Raw genomic sequence first — 17,980 nt, 5'->3', positions numbered from 1 at the left:
ATATAGCATTGCGAGCTATGAACACTACTTAATCCTGTTACACGTGTACTTAAGTCTTATTTGTAGGTTTCTTATGCTTGCTGTTGGTTATAGTTTTCACTCCAGAGCCTTTTTGAACTACCACTTTTCCTTGCAGTTAAACAAGTTTTTTGGCATGGCATGACGCATTTTTTTAGTACAACTCTCAGAAAAGTTATTCTTATAGATATACTTTTTTGTGTGGGTATATCTATTCAGATTAGTAATGAATAACGAGGATTGTAAGCATATAAACTGTTTTCCACGTAGGAATTTTGAATATATTGGCTTTGTTACATAGATGGCGGGCCGAAAGCCGTGAACTCATATCACTCAAGGTCGCTGGCATTTAGTGTCGCCTTAACACGCAGGATGAACCTGGTCGCACAGCCCCAAACGACGAACTTTAAGGTACCTTATCTTCGTAACGTAATAACGTAACGTAGCCGAAACCTTTTATTTCGCCATTTCAGGTTTACACTACTCAAATTATCTAATTAGTTTATTACAATTTCACGTCAATATAATTATAAGAGGTTCATAAAATTAAAATATTCAAAGCAATATATATTTTCATGATTCTGTCAAGACGAAGGCCCGTGATCATACGATTGCACGTTTCGGGGTTTTTTTTTAAACTCAAGTGTTCATTAAACTTAAATATTTGAACCGTGTCAGAGGGTATCGACTAGGTTAACTTCGAGTGAGTGAGTGAGTGATAACATTCTGTGGGGCACCACGCCTTGATGGAATTCATATAAAAAGTACTTACGGTTGAACAACAGGCGAACGTCCCGCTGCAGCTGCCTGCATTACAGACATACTGGAAATTTTAAAGAGACTATTAACGCCTAAAATAATTTACAGATCCAACAATCCATATTATTCTACACTAATGGATACATCGATAAAATAAATTAAATAAAATCCAAAAGTAATTACACTGTTTAATTACTATTACTTTAACCGTATTTTTGTCAGAATTTCAGAAAACGTGCCCTTCTATGAAAACGTCCTCTATTAGTTAAGGCGAAGAGTAAGCAGAAAACATGCAAACATGGTGTTTTTAGACAAGTTTTGTGGTGAAAGTATAGCATTTCGAGGTATGAACACTACTTACACCTGTTACACATATCCTTAAGTCTTATTTGTAGGTTGCTAATGCTTGCTGTTGGTTATAGTTAACACTGCCGAGTCTTTAAGAACTACCACTTTACTTTGAAGTTAAACAAGTTTTTTAGCATGGCGTGACGCATTTTTTTGGTACTTCTCTCAGAAAAGTTATTCTTATAGCTTGTACTTTTTTGTGTAGGTTAATTTATTCAGATTAGTAGTGAATAACGAGGATTGTAAGCATATAAACTGTTTTCCACACAAGAATTTTGAAAATATTGGCTTTGTTACATAGATGGCGGGCCGGCAGCCGTGAACTCATATTGCTCAAGGTCGCTGGCATTTAGTGTGGCCTTAACATTATTCTTTACTTTTATAATAGAGAGGGTAAACTGGTAAGTGCCTTACGGGAAGTGAAAACCAGTCGCTGTTTAACATCCGCAAAAGCAGGTGGCAAGAGATACGTTGCCGGCCTCAAATCCCGTATGCTCATTTCTTGAAGGTCTATCTCCGGTTGTGGCCTACTTGAGATAAACATCGTAACTATCGCTGACTTTTCTGACCCAATAAACTTATCGACGGTAACTCACCTTATCCGTACACGCTGTCTGTCAATGGGACGACGTAAGGCTTACCAGCGATAGAAGTTTGTATGGAAATTACAAGTCACGCGTCCCAATATAAGGGATAATAATGACTTGTCGGGTATATTGGGACAGCTTCAGATTATTGACAGCTAATTACTGACAGTAGAAGGTAGTTATTTATTTCTATCTGTAGATAGTATTTTGTGATATTAATCGTACTGGTTCGGGAAAACTGCAGCCGGAAACAAATCATATAATATTGTTTGTGCGAGACAGTTCCTTGAGTAAAGCGCGGTTGTAGAATACTAGATATCATATCAGATAGGTGAAATTACAGTTTTACCTGATAACAGTGGTGAAATTCGACTATATGCTGCAATTTATACTATAATAATAATATATACAGACGTTTTACTGAAGAACTCCTCAGAGCACTGCCCGTAATATATTTGTGGTAGAAGATGCAGAGACATCAACTCTACCGAATGCCAAAGAATCAAACCTAAATGAGATGACTTCTATAGTTGAAGGCAGAAACTTGTGGAGTAATACTGTCTGGCCTTACTGAACACAGTAAGCTTTTAAGAGGCTTTTTCGTCTAATTGACAACTGGAACTGAACGTCACTCTATATATTACTAGCTGACCGGACAGACGTTGTTCTGTAGATAATAAAAAAAATACTTTTTTTTTAGGAATTTGCCAATAATATTACAAAACATCAAGAATTATTTCGTAAAATATGCTCCCTGTTATAATGAAATTGTTTCACAGCCGAACTGTCAAACCGTGCGTCACTAAATTCTCTCATAGAAAAAATGTCCATACAAAACAAATATTGAAAATAAAAATAATTATGGGTCCCAAATCGAAATAAAAACTATCCTATCTCTCAAGTTGGACCAAACTGCAATCCATGAAGTAATCCTCGTTAAAATCCATTCATTAGTTTAGGAGTCCATCGCGGACAAACAACGTGTCACGTAATTTATATATATTAATATATACGCCCAATACCTACTAGTAGGAATTGGCGATGCCAGTTAGGAGTGTGTTATCTGACAAGTGAAACACAAACATGTGTCTTAAACCATTTCGAACACCGTGTCTCGATTTGAAACACAAGTTTATTCCGGTTCTTGTCAACGCTATTTCAAGAGATATTGTCCAATTGACAGTACACCATGTTGCAACAATATCAAGTGATTACAATATCAGCATAACGATTTATGTTGTGACTTTACTGCAAATCATACCCAAAAAATGTAATATATAAAATTCTCATGTCGCGGTGTTTGTAGTTAAACTCCTTCGGAACGGCTTTTTTTTTTATGGAATAGGAGGACAAACGAGCGTACGGGTCACCTGGTGTTAAGTGATCACCGCCGCCCACACTCTCCTGCAACACCAGAGGAATCACAAGAGCGTTGCCGGCCTTTAAGGAAGGTGTACGCGCTTTTCTTGAAGGTACCCATGTCGAATCGTCCCGGAAACACCGCACAAGGAAGCTCATTCCACAGCTTCGTGGTACGAGGAAGAAAGCTCCTTGAAAACCGCACTGTGGAGGACCGCCACACATCCAGATGGTGGGGATGATATCGTAACTTGTGGCGGGTCGTGCGAAGGTGAAATTCGGCGGCAGGAATCAGGTTGAACAGCTCTTCGGAACACTCCCCGTGATAAATGCGGTAGAAGACACACAATGAAGCGACGTCTCTACGCAACGCCAAGTGATCCAGCCGTTCACAGAGTACTGGGTCCCCGACAATTCGAGCTGCTCTGCGTTGCACGCGGTCAAATGGATCGAGCTGATACTGGGGTGCGCCAGACCAGAGATGACAGCAATACTCCATGTGAGGCCGGACCTGCGCTTTGTAGAGCGCTAGAATGTGGGCCGGCTTGAAGTATTGCCGTGCTCTATTTATGACGCCCAGTTTCTTTGAAGCCAGTTTGGCTTTGCCCTCCAGATGGCCACGGAATTGGCAATTGCTCGAGATTTCGAGACCCAGTATTCCGATACTAGGCGAGGCTTTAAGGGAAGTGTTCTCGAAGAGCGGTGATACGGCAAATGGGGTTTTTTGACCGGCTTGACCGATTCTCATGAAATTTTGAGTGCATATTGGGTAGGTCTGAGACAACATCTATTTTTCATCTCCCTAAATGATAAGAGTGGTCCACGGCAATTTTTTTTTTATTTTTTTTTGACATTTTTTTTTAAATTTGTTTGATTATGAATCAACATTAATAAATACATACAACTTCAAATTCTCACCCATCTACGATCAACAGTTACTTTTGTATCGCGATTTTAATATCGGCAATACAACGTTTGCTGGGTCAGCTAGTATTATATAAAAATACTGTCTTTATTTTTTAGTGCAGTTTTCATGTCTATATTTCAGTGCTAAACTAAACAGAACGAATGTAGTACCTAGTCAATAAAATGAAACCTGTACTTACTTAAGACATTGACAAGACACAGTATTACTTTTCGACTTCATATTAGCTTCACTTCCCTTGATGTTCAGCCCGATGGTAGATGTATTTCTGTAATTTAAAACACACTTGTAATATTAACTTGATTTTAATTATTACAGTAGTCGCAAGCATAAGATCTAAAAACCACTATAGAGCTCATTACATCTCATATAATCTCTTGATAATTTGGCCCGAGAGCTGTATCATCTAGTTCCGCCCCCAAATTGTACCATCACACCTCACACTACAAACTAAATGTATGTATACTGACTAGAAATGAGCTGGGCATATAAGTAGAGGACAGGAGAAGTGGAACAAAAACGTAATAGAAGAGATAGGGTACCACCCTTGGATTGGCATAAGAAAAAGGGAAGACCCCTGTTTCTTATGTCATTCCTAGGCAGAAAGTAAGATTCCTGGGAAAAAGAATTTTCCAGGAGTGACTTGGAGCCGGGTTGTTAGAGTGATAGAGTTTATATCACTTATATTTAATAAATTGAATTCTTTTTTTGTTGAATAAAAGACCTTTTTTTATTTTATTATACCCACTAGATATGTGTTATTCCCCCACTGTGCCGTTTTCAGGGAACTCCACATAGCAACTAAAGCTGTGAATCGTTGGTACAACATGGGTGCCTTTACAAATAAGTGAAGACCAAAGTTGCAACTACAAGACCACTGGACTCCTGGTGTTGCAATAGAGAGAGGGTGGCAGTGATCGTTTATTCCATTAAAAAAAATGCCTGACGTCTGAATGATCTAGACCTAGGTCGATAATTTTGAAACCAAAAAAAAAATACAGTAGGATGAAACCCATTAGAAAAAGAGGGGAATATGATAAAAATGAAAGGAAAAATAAATTACGGTCGATCCAAGTTCGGGAAGTGGCAGGGGGTGAGTTTTTAAGGGTAAAAAATGGTTTATCTTGATTTCCGGCAAATCTACAGGTCCTATGGAAAAAAGTTAAATGCAAAGTTGTAGGTAATAAAGAGATCTACAACTTTTGTATTTCCAATTTTTTCACATATCCTCAAAATTTAGATGAAAAATTAAAATAACCATGTTTTTGGTTTTTTCTTTTTCAAAAAAAAATATCTTAATCTTAATATCAAAAAAGCACCCTAATTTTCAATCGAAAATTCTCGCGTCAAAATATCAGCTTTTTTCAAAAAGTCTGGAGGCTTTTTGTTCGTTGAAATCTCTACTTTCTGATGGTGTAAAGAAAAATTTACATTACTGTAAATGTTCTCAGAAAATGCAAAAAATTTAAAAAAACTCAAATTCGAATATTTCATTTTAATCACTATGTACAATTTCATCAAAAAATGTGATTGCTGCATTTTTTTTTAGTTAAAAAGTTTATTTATTAAATTCGAATGACATTCATGTCATAGAAAATCTCGCAAAAAAATAAATATACATGTTAATCGTACTATTGAATTTAGATACTTAATTCTGATAACGTTATTATATTTTTTTTTTCAAAAACGTTAATCTTGTTTTTTGTTAATATCTTATCTGAAATTCTGATCAGTTATTCATTAATTTTTGTCTATTTGAAGGCATTTCTTCATCGTTAGCTTTGACAAACCTTTCTCCAACTCTAGTTGATCGGCGAAATCTTCAAGACCATCATCTTCGTCTCCAATATTATTTCCAGTCTGCATTGGTTCATCATCCAGAATTTCATCTAAATCATTTACTTCCTCGTAGATTTTTTCTTCCATATAGGAGCAATTTTCAGAACCATGACAATTTGTGCATTTTAAACCATGTTTTCGGCAGCCACATTTTAAACTGTAACAGTTTCACAGATGCAGCAAATAGTTTTGAGCAATACTTCCGAATAAAATACTTTTCTGTAAATTTTGGCATAATGCCACGTTGATGTTGCTTCCAGCCCCAATCTGTTGCTATCAATTCGTTACCCAACCAAGTTTGAAGCTGATAATATGCTCTGTAACAACGTTGTTCTGCTTCTCCTTCTGTGGGTGGGAGGTTTGCCAAAATGAAGGATGATTTAATTTTTGCCAATTGATATTTTTGAAACCTTAATCGATTCAGTGTTATTTTTTCCTTTTTACATTTATAAATAGATTTGATTAATTGTAATCCATTTGTATAGATTTTCGTTACTTGCATCTTTCTTATAAAAAACATCATCCAAATTTGACAAATTTTTCGCGTCTGATAATAAATTAACGACACTTTTCTTTCCTTTTCCGGCAAATCCAGATGTTGTATCGCAACCAGAAAAACAACGCAGAAATGCAACAATATTTTTGAAGGATTCATGTTTGAAACTATTAGACGTGAAAAATAGATCCTTTCCATTTTCAGAGCCTGGTTTGAGAAAATAAATGTCATGATTATTTGAATTTAATTGATTTAAAAGGACCAACAGATCAATATCTTCACCCACAACTATGACAGTTTTATCATTATTATACTAGTATCTCTGGCAACTTCTTTCGAGGTCTTAATTATGTCAGCATCTTCTTCAACTTGTTTAGAGGAAAACCCTTGTGACTGTAATCTTTTCATTAAAGTTCTGATTATTTTGTCCTTGTTTTTCTCGTTAGATAAATAATTTTCTTGAAGAAATGGTATTTTTGTATGCTTTTGATAATCTAACTCTGGAATATTGTCTGGGGTTTTTCTACGATTAGGTTCTTCTCTTTTAGTTGAAGTAGCTGCTGGTACTGTTGTTACAGTACTTAAGTAAGTTTATCAATGTAACATGAAATCTTACGTTTATTGAGTAATTATTAAAGGCTAAATTCTAATAAATTGATCAAAATTGTACATAATGATTTAAAAAAAAATTCAATTTTTAGTTTTTTTAAATTTTCTGCATTTTCTGAGAACATTTGTATATATTATAGTAATGTATTTTTTTACACCATCAGAAAGTAGAGATTTCAACGAACAAAAAGCCTCCAGACTTTTTGAAAAAAGCTGATATTTTTACGCGAGAATTTCGATTAAGTTAAAATAAGGCGAATAAATAAATATTTTAAATCAAATAAATTACAGTGTATTTGGGAGAAAATAATGTAAGTGTTTACCAAAATTCGTCGACAAAAATTTTTTTTGAAAAAGACAATATACCAAAAACTTGGTTATTTGAATTTTTCACCTAAATTTTGAGATTATGTGAAAAAATTGTAAATACAAAAGATATAGATCTTTTTATTACCTACAACTTAGCCATTTAACTTTTTTCCATAGTACTTGTAGTTTTGCCGGAAATCAAGATAAACCATTTTTTACCCTTAAAAACTCACCCCCTCCCACTTCCCGAACTCGGATCGACCGTAATTTATTTTTCCTTTTCATTTTTATGATATTGCGTTCCTTTTCTTTTTCATTTTTTACCATTTTGAAAGGCTTCGGCCCTGGTCTAATCCAGAGAGAATAACAATCTACATAATGACACTTCCTCACATATTGACCACAAGAGATCATGATAACTTACCTCAATGAAGCACTATTGCAATATCTGGCGCTCAAGGATTGACCTTGATTGGGACTCTTATTCAGAAATTGCTTCACTGAGCATAGTCGCATGTTAAGTGATCGGATCCTTTCATTTAATTTTTCATTTGTCTTTTTCAAATCATTAATCCTGAAATAACAATTTATTTTTACAGACTCAATATAACATGTTTTAATTTACCTCAGTTGCTCAACTAATCTATTCTATCACAAATCATAAAATCCCTTGAAACTTGAGCTATGACAGGAGTAACAATGGTTTGCAGTTAAATATGCATAAAATAGCTTAACAAATTTTACATCAATTCCACAATTTAGTATTTTATTAAAATTTAATTCATTTGTAAAACCGAGATAATCCTCAAATAAGTTGATTTTTTAGGATAATTACTGTCAAAACAACACCCTTAGATCATTGTTATATCTAGATTACAGCTGTGATAAAGTCGAAAAAAATTGAGGTAGACAGTTAACCTCGATTTTAACCAATGCAAGCACACTAAAACAAAGTGACATACAAATCGCAAGTATAAGATGTAGCTTGTCACACACACTAAACTAAACCTATTTTCATTGGTTGTTTAGCAGCAAGAGGTTCTATATAGACATATAATATAATATAATATTGACACACTTTATACACAAATAATCTTGCCCCAAGATAAGCATATATAGCCTGTGTTATGGGTTACAAGACAACGATATATTTAATACAATATACTTACTTAAACATACATAAATATATTTAAACATCCATGACTCGGAAACAAACATCCATATTCATCATATAAATGCTTGCACCTACCGGGATTCGAAACCGGGACCTCTAGCTTAGTAGGTAGGATCGCTAATCACTTGGCTATACAGGTCGTCATATAAATTTTCTATGACAACAGCTTACAAAAACAACAATTGAATTAATTATAAGTCAGTAGTTAAAATAGGAACAATTCTTAAAGTAAGGAAGGAGTACAGACACATAGTGCATCAACTTTTGAAAAAAATATTAAATTTTGTCTGTATCAATTAAAATTATTTCAGGTGTAACATGTTCATGTCTATATTAAACAATGAAATCATAAAAAACTGTGTACACCCAACTAAAATGGTGGCAACATGGGATTAATATGTTTTTAGGAGAAAGTATGGGTGGTATAGATCATATTCTATCATCAGGTGCTCAAGTTTGCTTGTTTACCACAATAAAATCTCCATTACCATATCATTGCTTGTTGACAACACTACCATTAATGCCTCCCCTAATATTGGAGTCGTGGTTTTCAAAATCTCATGTGGTTTAGCAGGAAATCTCTTTCACAAACAACCAAGCTGTGGAATGAGCTTCCTCTGGTAACATCAAGTGAACCATACACCTTGTTGTCCTTCTCTTCCTCTCTGACAATGTTACAAACATTTCATTATAAATCAAGTGTAAACTTACATTTCTTTTTGCTCATTTATAATACCCCTGGTGTGTATGCAACATTCTCTCTGTTCTCTATTTAACGGCTTTTGAACACTGAGTCTCTGCAACTTAGTTGTTAGAACTCTAATCTGATCCTTTTGCAGGTTTACAGCCTTCTTTAAATCTGCATTGTTTTCTAACAAAGAGTAGTACAAGTCTTCTAATTCACGCTTGCTTAACTTAGATGGGCACACTCTGTGCATAACTGTAATTACAAAGATTAAAATAGAATATTTCTCACTTTGAAAAACGACAAACAAACTACTTTCTTTGATTAAATTGATTAAAGATTTAAATGATCCGGAAGAAAAATAAACTTTTACATAATAATTTGTTAAGATATTACATGAAATCGTGTAAGCTAAGAAATATATAAGTATGAAATTGGAAGCCACCTTACTTTTTTCCGACCTAGCATTATGATTGTTGCACGGATCATTACTGTTGTTATTGTTTTTTTCCATCGTTCATTGCGTACCTATGTTAAATAAACTAAAATTTTTTAATCACATAATATCTTAAACGTTATTACTGAAACACGGTTCATCAATCCATCATATCAAATATTAACGGTGCACTGTATGAAAAAACGCATCATAGGCTTAGGAGTTATTTGTTGTTAATTTAATAAATTAATAATATTAAATTTTGTTTGGTTCGATTTGAAATCTAAATCTGCCGCCATAGCAACTCATTCATTTTTTTTTTTATATTAATTCGTTCTTTCGAACAGGCTATAGCCAGGGGCCTTACTGCCTTGTCGTTAGTATTTTCATTTCTTTGGTATTTATTATTTTCACTATTTTGTTTTACAAAAAGTCCAATCCAGTTTTCTCATTTCATCTTACATTATTTCCATTTTCCTTTTCCAATTATGTATATTCGATAGCGAATATTTATAGTAGTTTCTTTCATCAAATCCAATCCAGTCTTAAAGTCATCAGTTATTTTACCATTTCCGTTAATGTATAATTCTCTAAAGAATATTTTCCATATTTTCCTTTTAGTAAGTCCAAATCCAGTAATATAGTCTCTAATAATTTTCCCCTTTTCTTAAAGTCAAATCCAGTGTAATTTGCATAACTTTTTAGAATAATACCTACCTATTTACATTATCTGTTCAGTTCGCGAATTGCGCTATGCTATTACTAGTTGTATATGTACAAGTTATAACGTATTTACATAATTATAAACAAATTTACAACGTATGTATCTACAAATTACAATGTATTTACAGTACTACATACAAATTTATACAAGGACATATAAGTTGATGTGTCCTTTAATAGATCTATTACTGAGAGCGGGATTATATTGGGTGCACCATATATTTCCAGTAGCTCATCCATCAGCACAAGGCGCTGTATGCCAAAGGACGAACAATCAAAAAAGATGTGATCCAGAGACTGATCTTGTTGCTTATTACAATGGTCACAAAAAGGAGAGGAGACAATTTTTTTGCGATGAAGATGAAAATTCAATCGATAGTGACCAATACGCATTCGTGTTATTGTAGTATAGAACTTTCTGTGAGCGTTATTTTTAAACTTACAAAACCAGGGTGTGCTATTAACGGGATTATCTAACAAAGTATACGAATGAGCCTTATTTTCAACTTCTGTACAATTGTACCAATATCTTCCCCAAAGAAGAGTCATACGCTGTTTTAGATTACTTATTATATCTGTATATGGTATGTTAATGTCTAGATCTTTGCAATCAGGATATAGGGATAGATCGGATATATTAATGATAGTTCTAGCTAGAAAATCAGCGCTTTCGTTTCCTGCTACTCCTATATGGGACGGGACCCAAACGAAATCCACTTTAATATCGATTAAACATAGTTCGAACCACAATTCCTTTATAGCAAAAATGATGTAATTGATGTTAGCACTCATTTTGTTATTTGACAAACTTTTTAACACACTCATACTATCACTAACTATTACCCACTTCTTATTAAGTTGATTTTGTTTCTTAATATGCTTTAAAGCAAAAAGAATAGCGACGGCTTCAGCAGTAAAAATACTGGCATATCTATTAATCTTAAAGCCAATACCCTTCCTAATTTCAGGAAGGTAGATTGCAAAAGAAACATTATTATTGTTTTTTGCGCCATCCGTATAAACAAATTTACAATTAGACCATTCTGACAATAATACATGAACCTCCTCTTTTGAAGTTAAATTTGGATCTATTACAACATTAATTGCAGAATATTTACATCGAAAAGAACCTGCAAGTATATCATTATTCCGATGAATATTTAAATCTTGTAGAAATTTAAAAAATGAAGAAAAATCTTGCAAGATAAACAACTGTCTCGGAAATGAAGACGATTGATAAGCAATAAGATTCTTAAGAAGATTGTTCGTCGGCAAGCTATAGAGCTTTAAAATAAATCTTTCTTTAAGATAACTAAATCTAATACACAAAGGAGGAAGGTTGGCCTCGACTTGCATAGCAGCTATTGGGCTAGTTTTAAGTGCACCCAATATTGTACGCATACATTTATTTTGTATTTTATCCAGACTATTAACAATTTTGCTGTCTGCGGCGAAACAATGAAAGCCATATTCAAAATGACTACGAATAAGCGATTTATACAAAATTAACAATATTTTAGGGTCCGCTCCCCACGACGTTGCACACAAAGATTTTAATACATTATAAGCTTTATTCGCTTTAATTATAACACTATCTGTATATTTTTTCCAAGAAATTTTTGGAGTAAATGTTACACCTAGAAATTTTATGTCACATGAAATAGGCAGTGGAATGCCATTGTATAAAATGGGAGGCAATATGATGCGTTTACGACCAATCACAAAGACTTTTGATTTGGTTGGATTTACATTTAAATTAAGATAAGAAAAGTATTGATATAAATTTACAAGTGCTTTATTAATAGTAGCGGCTAAATTAATCAGATCAACTCCCGATACATAGACGACTAAGTCATCTGCATACTGTAGGTTTACTATATTTGGCCCCAAAATAAGGTTCAATCGTCTTATGTACATAATAAAAATTAAAGGAGACAATATTCCCCCCTGACAAACACCTAGAGAAGAAAGTCGTGGTCCATACAAATGTTTATTAAATTTTACATATACTTTTCTGTCAGTCAAAAAGGATTGCATCCAATTTATTATTTTACCTGGTATCCCTAACATTGATAACTCGTCACAAAGCACGGCAATATTTACACTATTGAAGGCACCTGAGATGTCAAAAAATACAGACAAAAGATATTGATTACTTGCTAAACATTGATGCGCATCAAGCTGTAACTGCGCTATACTCTCCCTAGAAGACCGACCTTTGCGAAAACCAAACTGATTATTAGGCAAAAGACAATTTTGTTCTATAAAGAACTCGAGACGTTGTTTTAGAAGCTGCTCAAATATCTTCCCAACACAAGACGTGAGAGCTATAGGTCTATAAGAGTCAGGTAACATTTTATTTTTGTCTGGCTTTAAAACTGGGATTAAACAGTCTGTTTTCCATTCTGCAGGAATAGTATTCTCCTTCCATAGGCGATTAAGATTATTTAAAAAGATGTTGAGACTGTGGCAATTAAGTTTTTTGAGTAAAATATATGGAATGGTATCAAGACCGAAAGATGTATCTCTTCTAGTAAATAAAGCGGATTTTAGTTCTTGTAAAGAAAAAGGCTCTATCAAATATTTATTACTATCATTAACAACATTTACATAGTTAGTTAACTCATTTGATACAAAGTCAGAAGTATACTTTTGTAGAAAATCTGGAATCCAACTATCATTCAACACACTGTCAGTAATGTAAGTTTTGTTAAATTTGCGCATGTATTTCCAAATTGAAGACAAACGAGTACAACGATTAAATGAATTGCACAAGCCTATCCAGCTATTTCTTCTTTCACTTTTTAAGATAAGTTTTTTTAAAGCCCGCAATCTCTTAAACTCCACATAATTTTCATCAGTGGAGTTGTTTTTAAAATTAATGTAACCATTTTTAGCATTTAAAACTGCTTCTGTACACCTCTGATTCCACCAAGGCGACCAAGGATATTTAAAAGATTTTTGTGAACAAGAACTAGTAGCATTATTACTATTAGAACTTTTGGAAAACAGACAGCTAGGGATTGACTGCTTGGCAGCAGAAAGTAAAATATTACAAAAGGAATTAAAAGCATCTATTGAAGATAAAGTGTCAAATTTAACATCATCCAAATAAGAAACAACTAAGTTACTATACATATTCCAATTCACCTGCTTATAATTAGGGTGAGTGGGCAAATGTAGATTATTACATAATGTGTTTTGCAAACTAATACTATCACTACTTACTGCCATTTTTATTATTACAGGGAGATGATAACTACTGCCCAGAGGACTGTCAATAACTGACCAGTCACATAAAAGAGCCAAAGATGGAGTTACCAAAGTCAAGTCAAGAGCATTAGGACGCCAAGATGGAGATCCTATTGTGGTAGCTTGACCATTATTCAGAATAACAAGACCATTCTCATCTATAACCTCTAAAACATCTTTACCTCGAGGCAATGTATCAACACATCCCCACAACATGTGATGAGCATTGAAATCACCTGCAAATATCATTGGCTCTGGAATGGACTTAATTAAACTGTTTAAATTGTTTTTATTAAATGGAGGATTTGAATTGGAAGGACTGTAAAAACTCACAATACTCAGTTCTTTGTTATTAATTTTAATTTTAATGCAAACATTTTGTAGAGCACTATCATAATATGTATTTATGTTAGAAAATGTGATATTATTATGAATAAAAATTGCTACACCATTGTGTTTATTACCACAATCATTCCTTATTGTGTTATAGCCTTTTATTAAAAAATACTGATGTGGTTTTAACCAAGTTTCCGAAATTATAGCAATATGGATATGATTTTCATATAAAAACCTTGTAAAAATAAGCCTATTACTAATAATACTTTGAGCGTTCCACTGCACTATATTCAATGTATCCATAATAACAATTAACTAGGTGTCTTTTTTCTAAAAGTGTTATTCAGAATTTCCTTAATACTATTTGAATTTATAGTTAACTTATCTTTATTTGTACAAATTTGTAAAACTGCTTCAACCAAGAGGTTCATAAATTTGTCAGATTTTATAAGATTGCTCAGGTGTGTGTCAATATACTTTGAGTTTAATTGAGGGAAAGCAGATTCATTGAAGAGATCTGAGTATCTAACACTACGGGACTTCACTTTGTTTTCTTCAATTTTTTGTTTTTTCAGAGGACAGGTAGATGAGATAGCTATGTGATCTCCACCACAGTTGGCACATTTTGTTAAGGTTTTTGGACACATTTTAAAATTGTGATTGTCAGAACATATGGAACAAACTTCATTGTTTCTACAAAATTTAGCAATATGGCCAAATTTCATACAGCGTAGACACTGTTTAGCAGGGGGTACATATACATTAACCTCATGCCTCCAGTGATCAAGTGTTACATACTCAGGTAACAACGTTGATGCAAATGTGACTGCAACAGTTTGCGTTGGAACAAAGGAGACAACACCCTGTGGGTCCTTTACTCGCCGCATGAACCTTCTCACAGCAATAACTTTTTTACTCGATGCAATTAATTGATGAATTTTTTTGTTGGAGTAATCAGTGGGAACAGAAGTAAGAACTCCAGTGACCTCCGTTTCAGAAGCCGGAATTGAGGCAACCATCTCCAACTCGCTAAGTAACTTTTCATTTTTTAAAAATACATTCGCATTGTTAGGCAGGTCAAAGGTAACACCAACTTTAAAAGCATTAACGGACCTCAGGTGCAACACACCCGATACGCAATGCCTCCTGATTCCATTTGACAGACCCAACCTGTCCTTGTCTGATATTTTGACTTCACCCTGCTTGCGATTGAGAAATACAATAAATTCCTTCTTATTTGAATTTTCGTCGTATAACCTATAATAATTTGTCGCTCTATAAGGGGTATACTTCTCTTTATCCTTTCTTCTTACAATGAGACGTTCAGTCACCTCCGCGTCAGATACCGAGGATTCGGATAGGGGAAGTTCGTCTGGTGGTTCTGCGTCGCTCTGGCCGTTCTTCGGCCTTTTACCTGTACGCTTCCCCATGGCGATGGGGAAGCGCACTTAACAATTTATATATACAAAAATCGAATATTTATAAACCAGGATAAACAATTTACAAGTATGAAAAATATATGCACTATGAACAATAATTTAAACAATTTTTTTTTGTATAAGCGCGCCTTCCTTCGTTCACTCGTTCCCGCCAAAAAAAACGCAACTCATTCAGTCTTCCTCAAAGTCAATTGTCAAGTGTCAGAAATGTCAGTTTTGCAATTTTTTTTATGGCCTGGTAACTGAGCTCTTAGGTCAAGTATTTCAATATTGTATTTGCTTCTCTGTTTTCACTGTTAAAATTATCTTTAATTTTTATTGCTATTTAGTATTTTCTTTGATTAACGCGAGTATTATACATTAAAATTAATCACTTTTAAAGGATTTAAACTTGTGCAATTGTAACTGTGTTTTTACATTAGATTTTTGTGTAAAAGTTACATTTTTTTGTTTCAAGACCTTAGCAGATCTTGTTTTCAGGGGTCCCCCTGAAAAGTTACAATTACGCGAGTTTTAATCTGTTAAAAGTGTTTATTTAAATATAGGTAATTGCATTTATAACATATGTATATATTGGCTTTTAATATATTCTGACTTCATGCGCACGTCGTAATATTACATAGCCACCAGGAGAATAATTATGGTAGGGGTGATAGGAAAGTCTTTCATAGCGGTTGAAATCATATGTTATTCTAACAACACGTTCCAGGAAGTCATATGCAGTGTCGAGGTTTAATGTTAATTTTGCATCGGATACAGCGATTCCATTTACTTAATGAGTTTTTGGACACCAATTAATGTAATTTGAAAATGTGCAGCAGTCGCACTGTATCAACAATAAAAACTAAAACAGTAATTGACGCTATATCTAAAGATATATTAACCATATTATTAAGACCAAAGTATTTTTTCCATACTTTAGTTAGTAAATACTTTATGCATCTTGTATCATTAATTAACGAAAATGTAAGCTCTGAGTCGGAATAAATCTATGTAATATATACGAATAAAATGTAAAATAATTATCAAACTTTGTGTCACTTTGATCATTACTAAACCCTAAATTTATGATCTTCCCGAAATTTTACATTCGTCTCATCTTAAAGCCAAAATTTTTGAAGGTTTCACTTCTATCACGTGTGAATTGCACACATTTTTTTAATTTTAAAGATTTGCTGATTGGCAATAATTGGGTAAGGAGTACAAAAAAAGAGAAAATGTCATGGAATAAGACAAGTGAGATATCATTTTCGCCCTGTTACTCAAACAATTTAAATTATCGTTATGATTTTAATAATGAACAACTTATGGCAATTATTGTTATTGGCAAAACGTTATTCACGTCAGGTTAATTTAAATCAGTGTTATGAAAATTCTCTGCCAATAACAAATGCCTTAGTAAGTCTCTGTTGAAGTCATATTATTCCAAACGAATATCATTCGTAATTATTTTCTTAGTTTGCCTCATTTAGGTGACCATTAAGAAAACTACAAGAGTTCATCGGTCAACAATTTCTTGGTGATCTCAAAACAAATTATTACTAGTCTTTAGTATCTTATTAAGTGACCTCAATGTCTCCTAATTATTAAAACTATGTAATTATCTATAATAAGTAATTAATTAATAGAAAGATTAATATTATTATTTTTGTTACTTTCAAGCTTTAACCCCTCGTTTACACCAAGGTATTATGCACGTATTTGATAAGTTTCATGCAAATTACAAACACAAGTTATAGGCAATATTTTCAAAATACAAAAACATAAAACTTGTGGTAGACAATATTTGTATGAAACTTGTCTGATGAAATTGTTTGTCCCCTATTAGTTGTCTACATGACTTATATGATCTCATGTTTTATACTTGCTTACGACATGTCAGTGCAGAAAGTAATGAATTTGACAACACAATTGACTACTGGTACAGACAATAGAAAGTGAAGGTACTGCGGAACTTTGCTTCATGAGTGCAGTATACTTGTACATCATACAGAATGAAGGAAATTCAAAAAAACCACGCAAGTAGATACTGGTCACGATCATTTTTGAGGGCAACGACGACAGCAAGAAGGGGCCTATCGTTCCATATTGAATGATTTAAGAATAGAAGACATAAGTGGATTCAGAAATGTTGTTAGAATGAAACCAGTAAATTTAGAGAATTTGCTTCAAAAAGTTGCACCATACTTTTCTTAGCAGAATTCACAGTATCGAGATGCCATCACTCCAGCAGACCAATTATTTTTTTATGGAAAAGGAGGACAAACGAGCGTACGCACGGGTCACCTGGTGATACGTGATCACCGCCGCACACATTATCTTGCAATACCAGAACAATCACAGGAGCATTGCCGGCCTTGAAGGAAGGCGTACGCACTTTTTTTTGTTACTTAGCTGTTTATTTGAGAATTCTAGATACTGGTGACTCATATTTTTCTTTGTATTTGCATCGGATATCAAAGGTAAAATGTAGTTAATGCATTACTCGTGCTTGCGAGACGATTATAAAAGTATCGAAAGAATATCTTAAAATAAGCCGAGATATATATTGATAAAAAACCTAATATCTTTGACCACTCCATTTAACATCTTCATTTCCACTAAAAAAAGCGATTTGTCCGGTAAATGTTTACAACTTTATCCACTAAGCATGGATAGAGTATAAAGCTTGTTTTTAATAAGTATT

The 17,980-nt window shown here is 33.6% G+C and overlaps 1 protein-coding gene across 2 annotated transcripts in view; it reads right to left on the bottom strand.

The window, feature by feature from the left end:
- Positions 1 to 10,074, bottom strand: part of LOC126976253 (X-linked retinitis pigmentosa GTPase regulator-interacting protein 1-like) — a 52,415-nt gene extending 42,341 nt beyond the window's left edge. For both annotated transcript variants that reach the window (XM_050824490.1, XM_050824489.1), the window contains exons 1-5: positions 9,559 to 10,074; positions 9,135 to 9,363; positions 7,674 to 7,823; positions 4,178 to 4,264; positions 791 to 841 (exon numbers count right to left, since the gene is read on the bottom strand). In XM_050824490.1, the coding sequence (XP_050680447.1) occupies positions 791 to 841; positions 4,178 to 4,264; positions 7,674 to 7,823; positions 9,135 to 9,363; positions 9,559 to 9,622 (581 nt within the window). In that variant the 5' untranslated portion in view covers positions 9,623 to 10,074. The remainder of the gene's footprint in view (positions 1 to 790; positions 842 to 4,177; positions 4,265 to 7,673; positions 7,824 to 9,134; positions 9,364 to 9,558) is intronic.
- Positions 10,075 to 17,980: the final 7,906 nt, after the last annotated feature.

This window comes from Leptidea sinapis, chromosome 40, assembly GCF_905404315.1.
Source record: "Leptidea sinapis chromosome 40, ilLepSina1.1, whole genome shotgun sequence".
Classification (NCBI taxonomy): domain Eukaryota; kingdom Metazoa; phylum Arthropoda; class Insecta; order Lepidoptera; family Pieridae; genus Leptidea; species Leptidea sinapis.
This window is presented reverse-complemented; position numbering and strand designations above follow the sequence as displayed.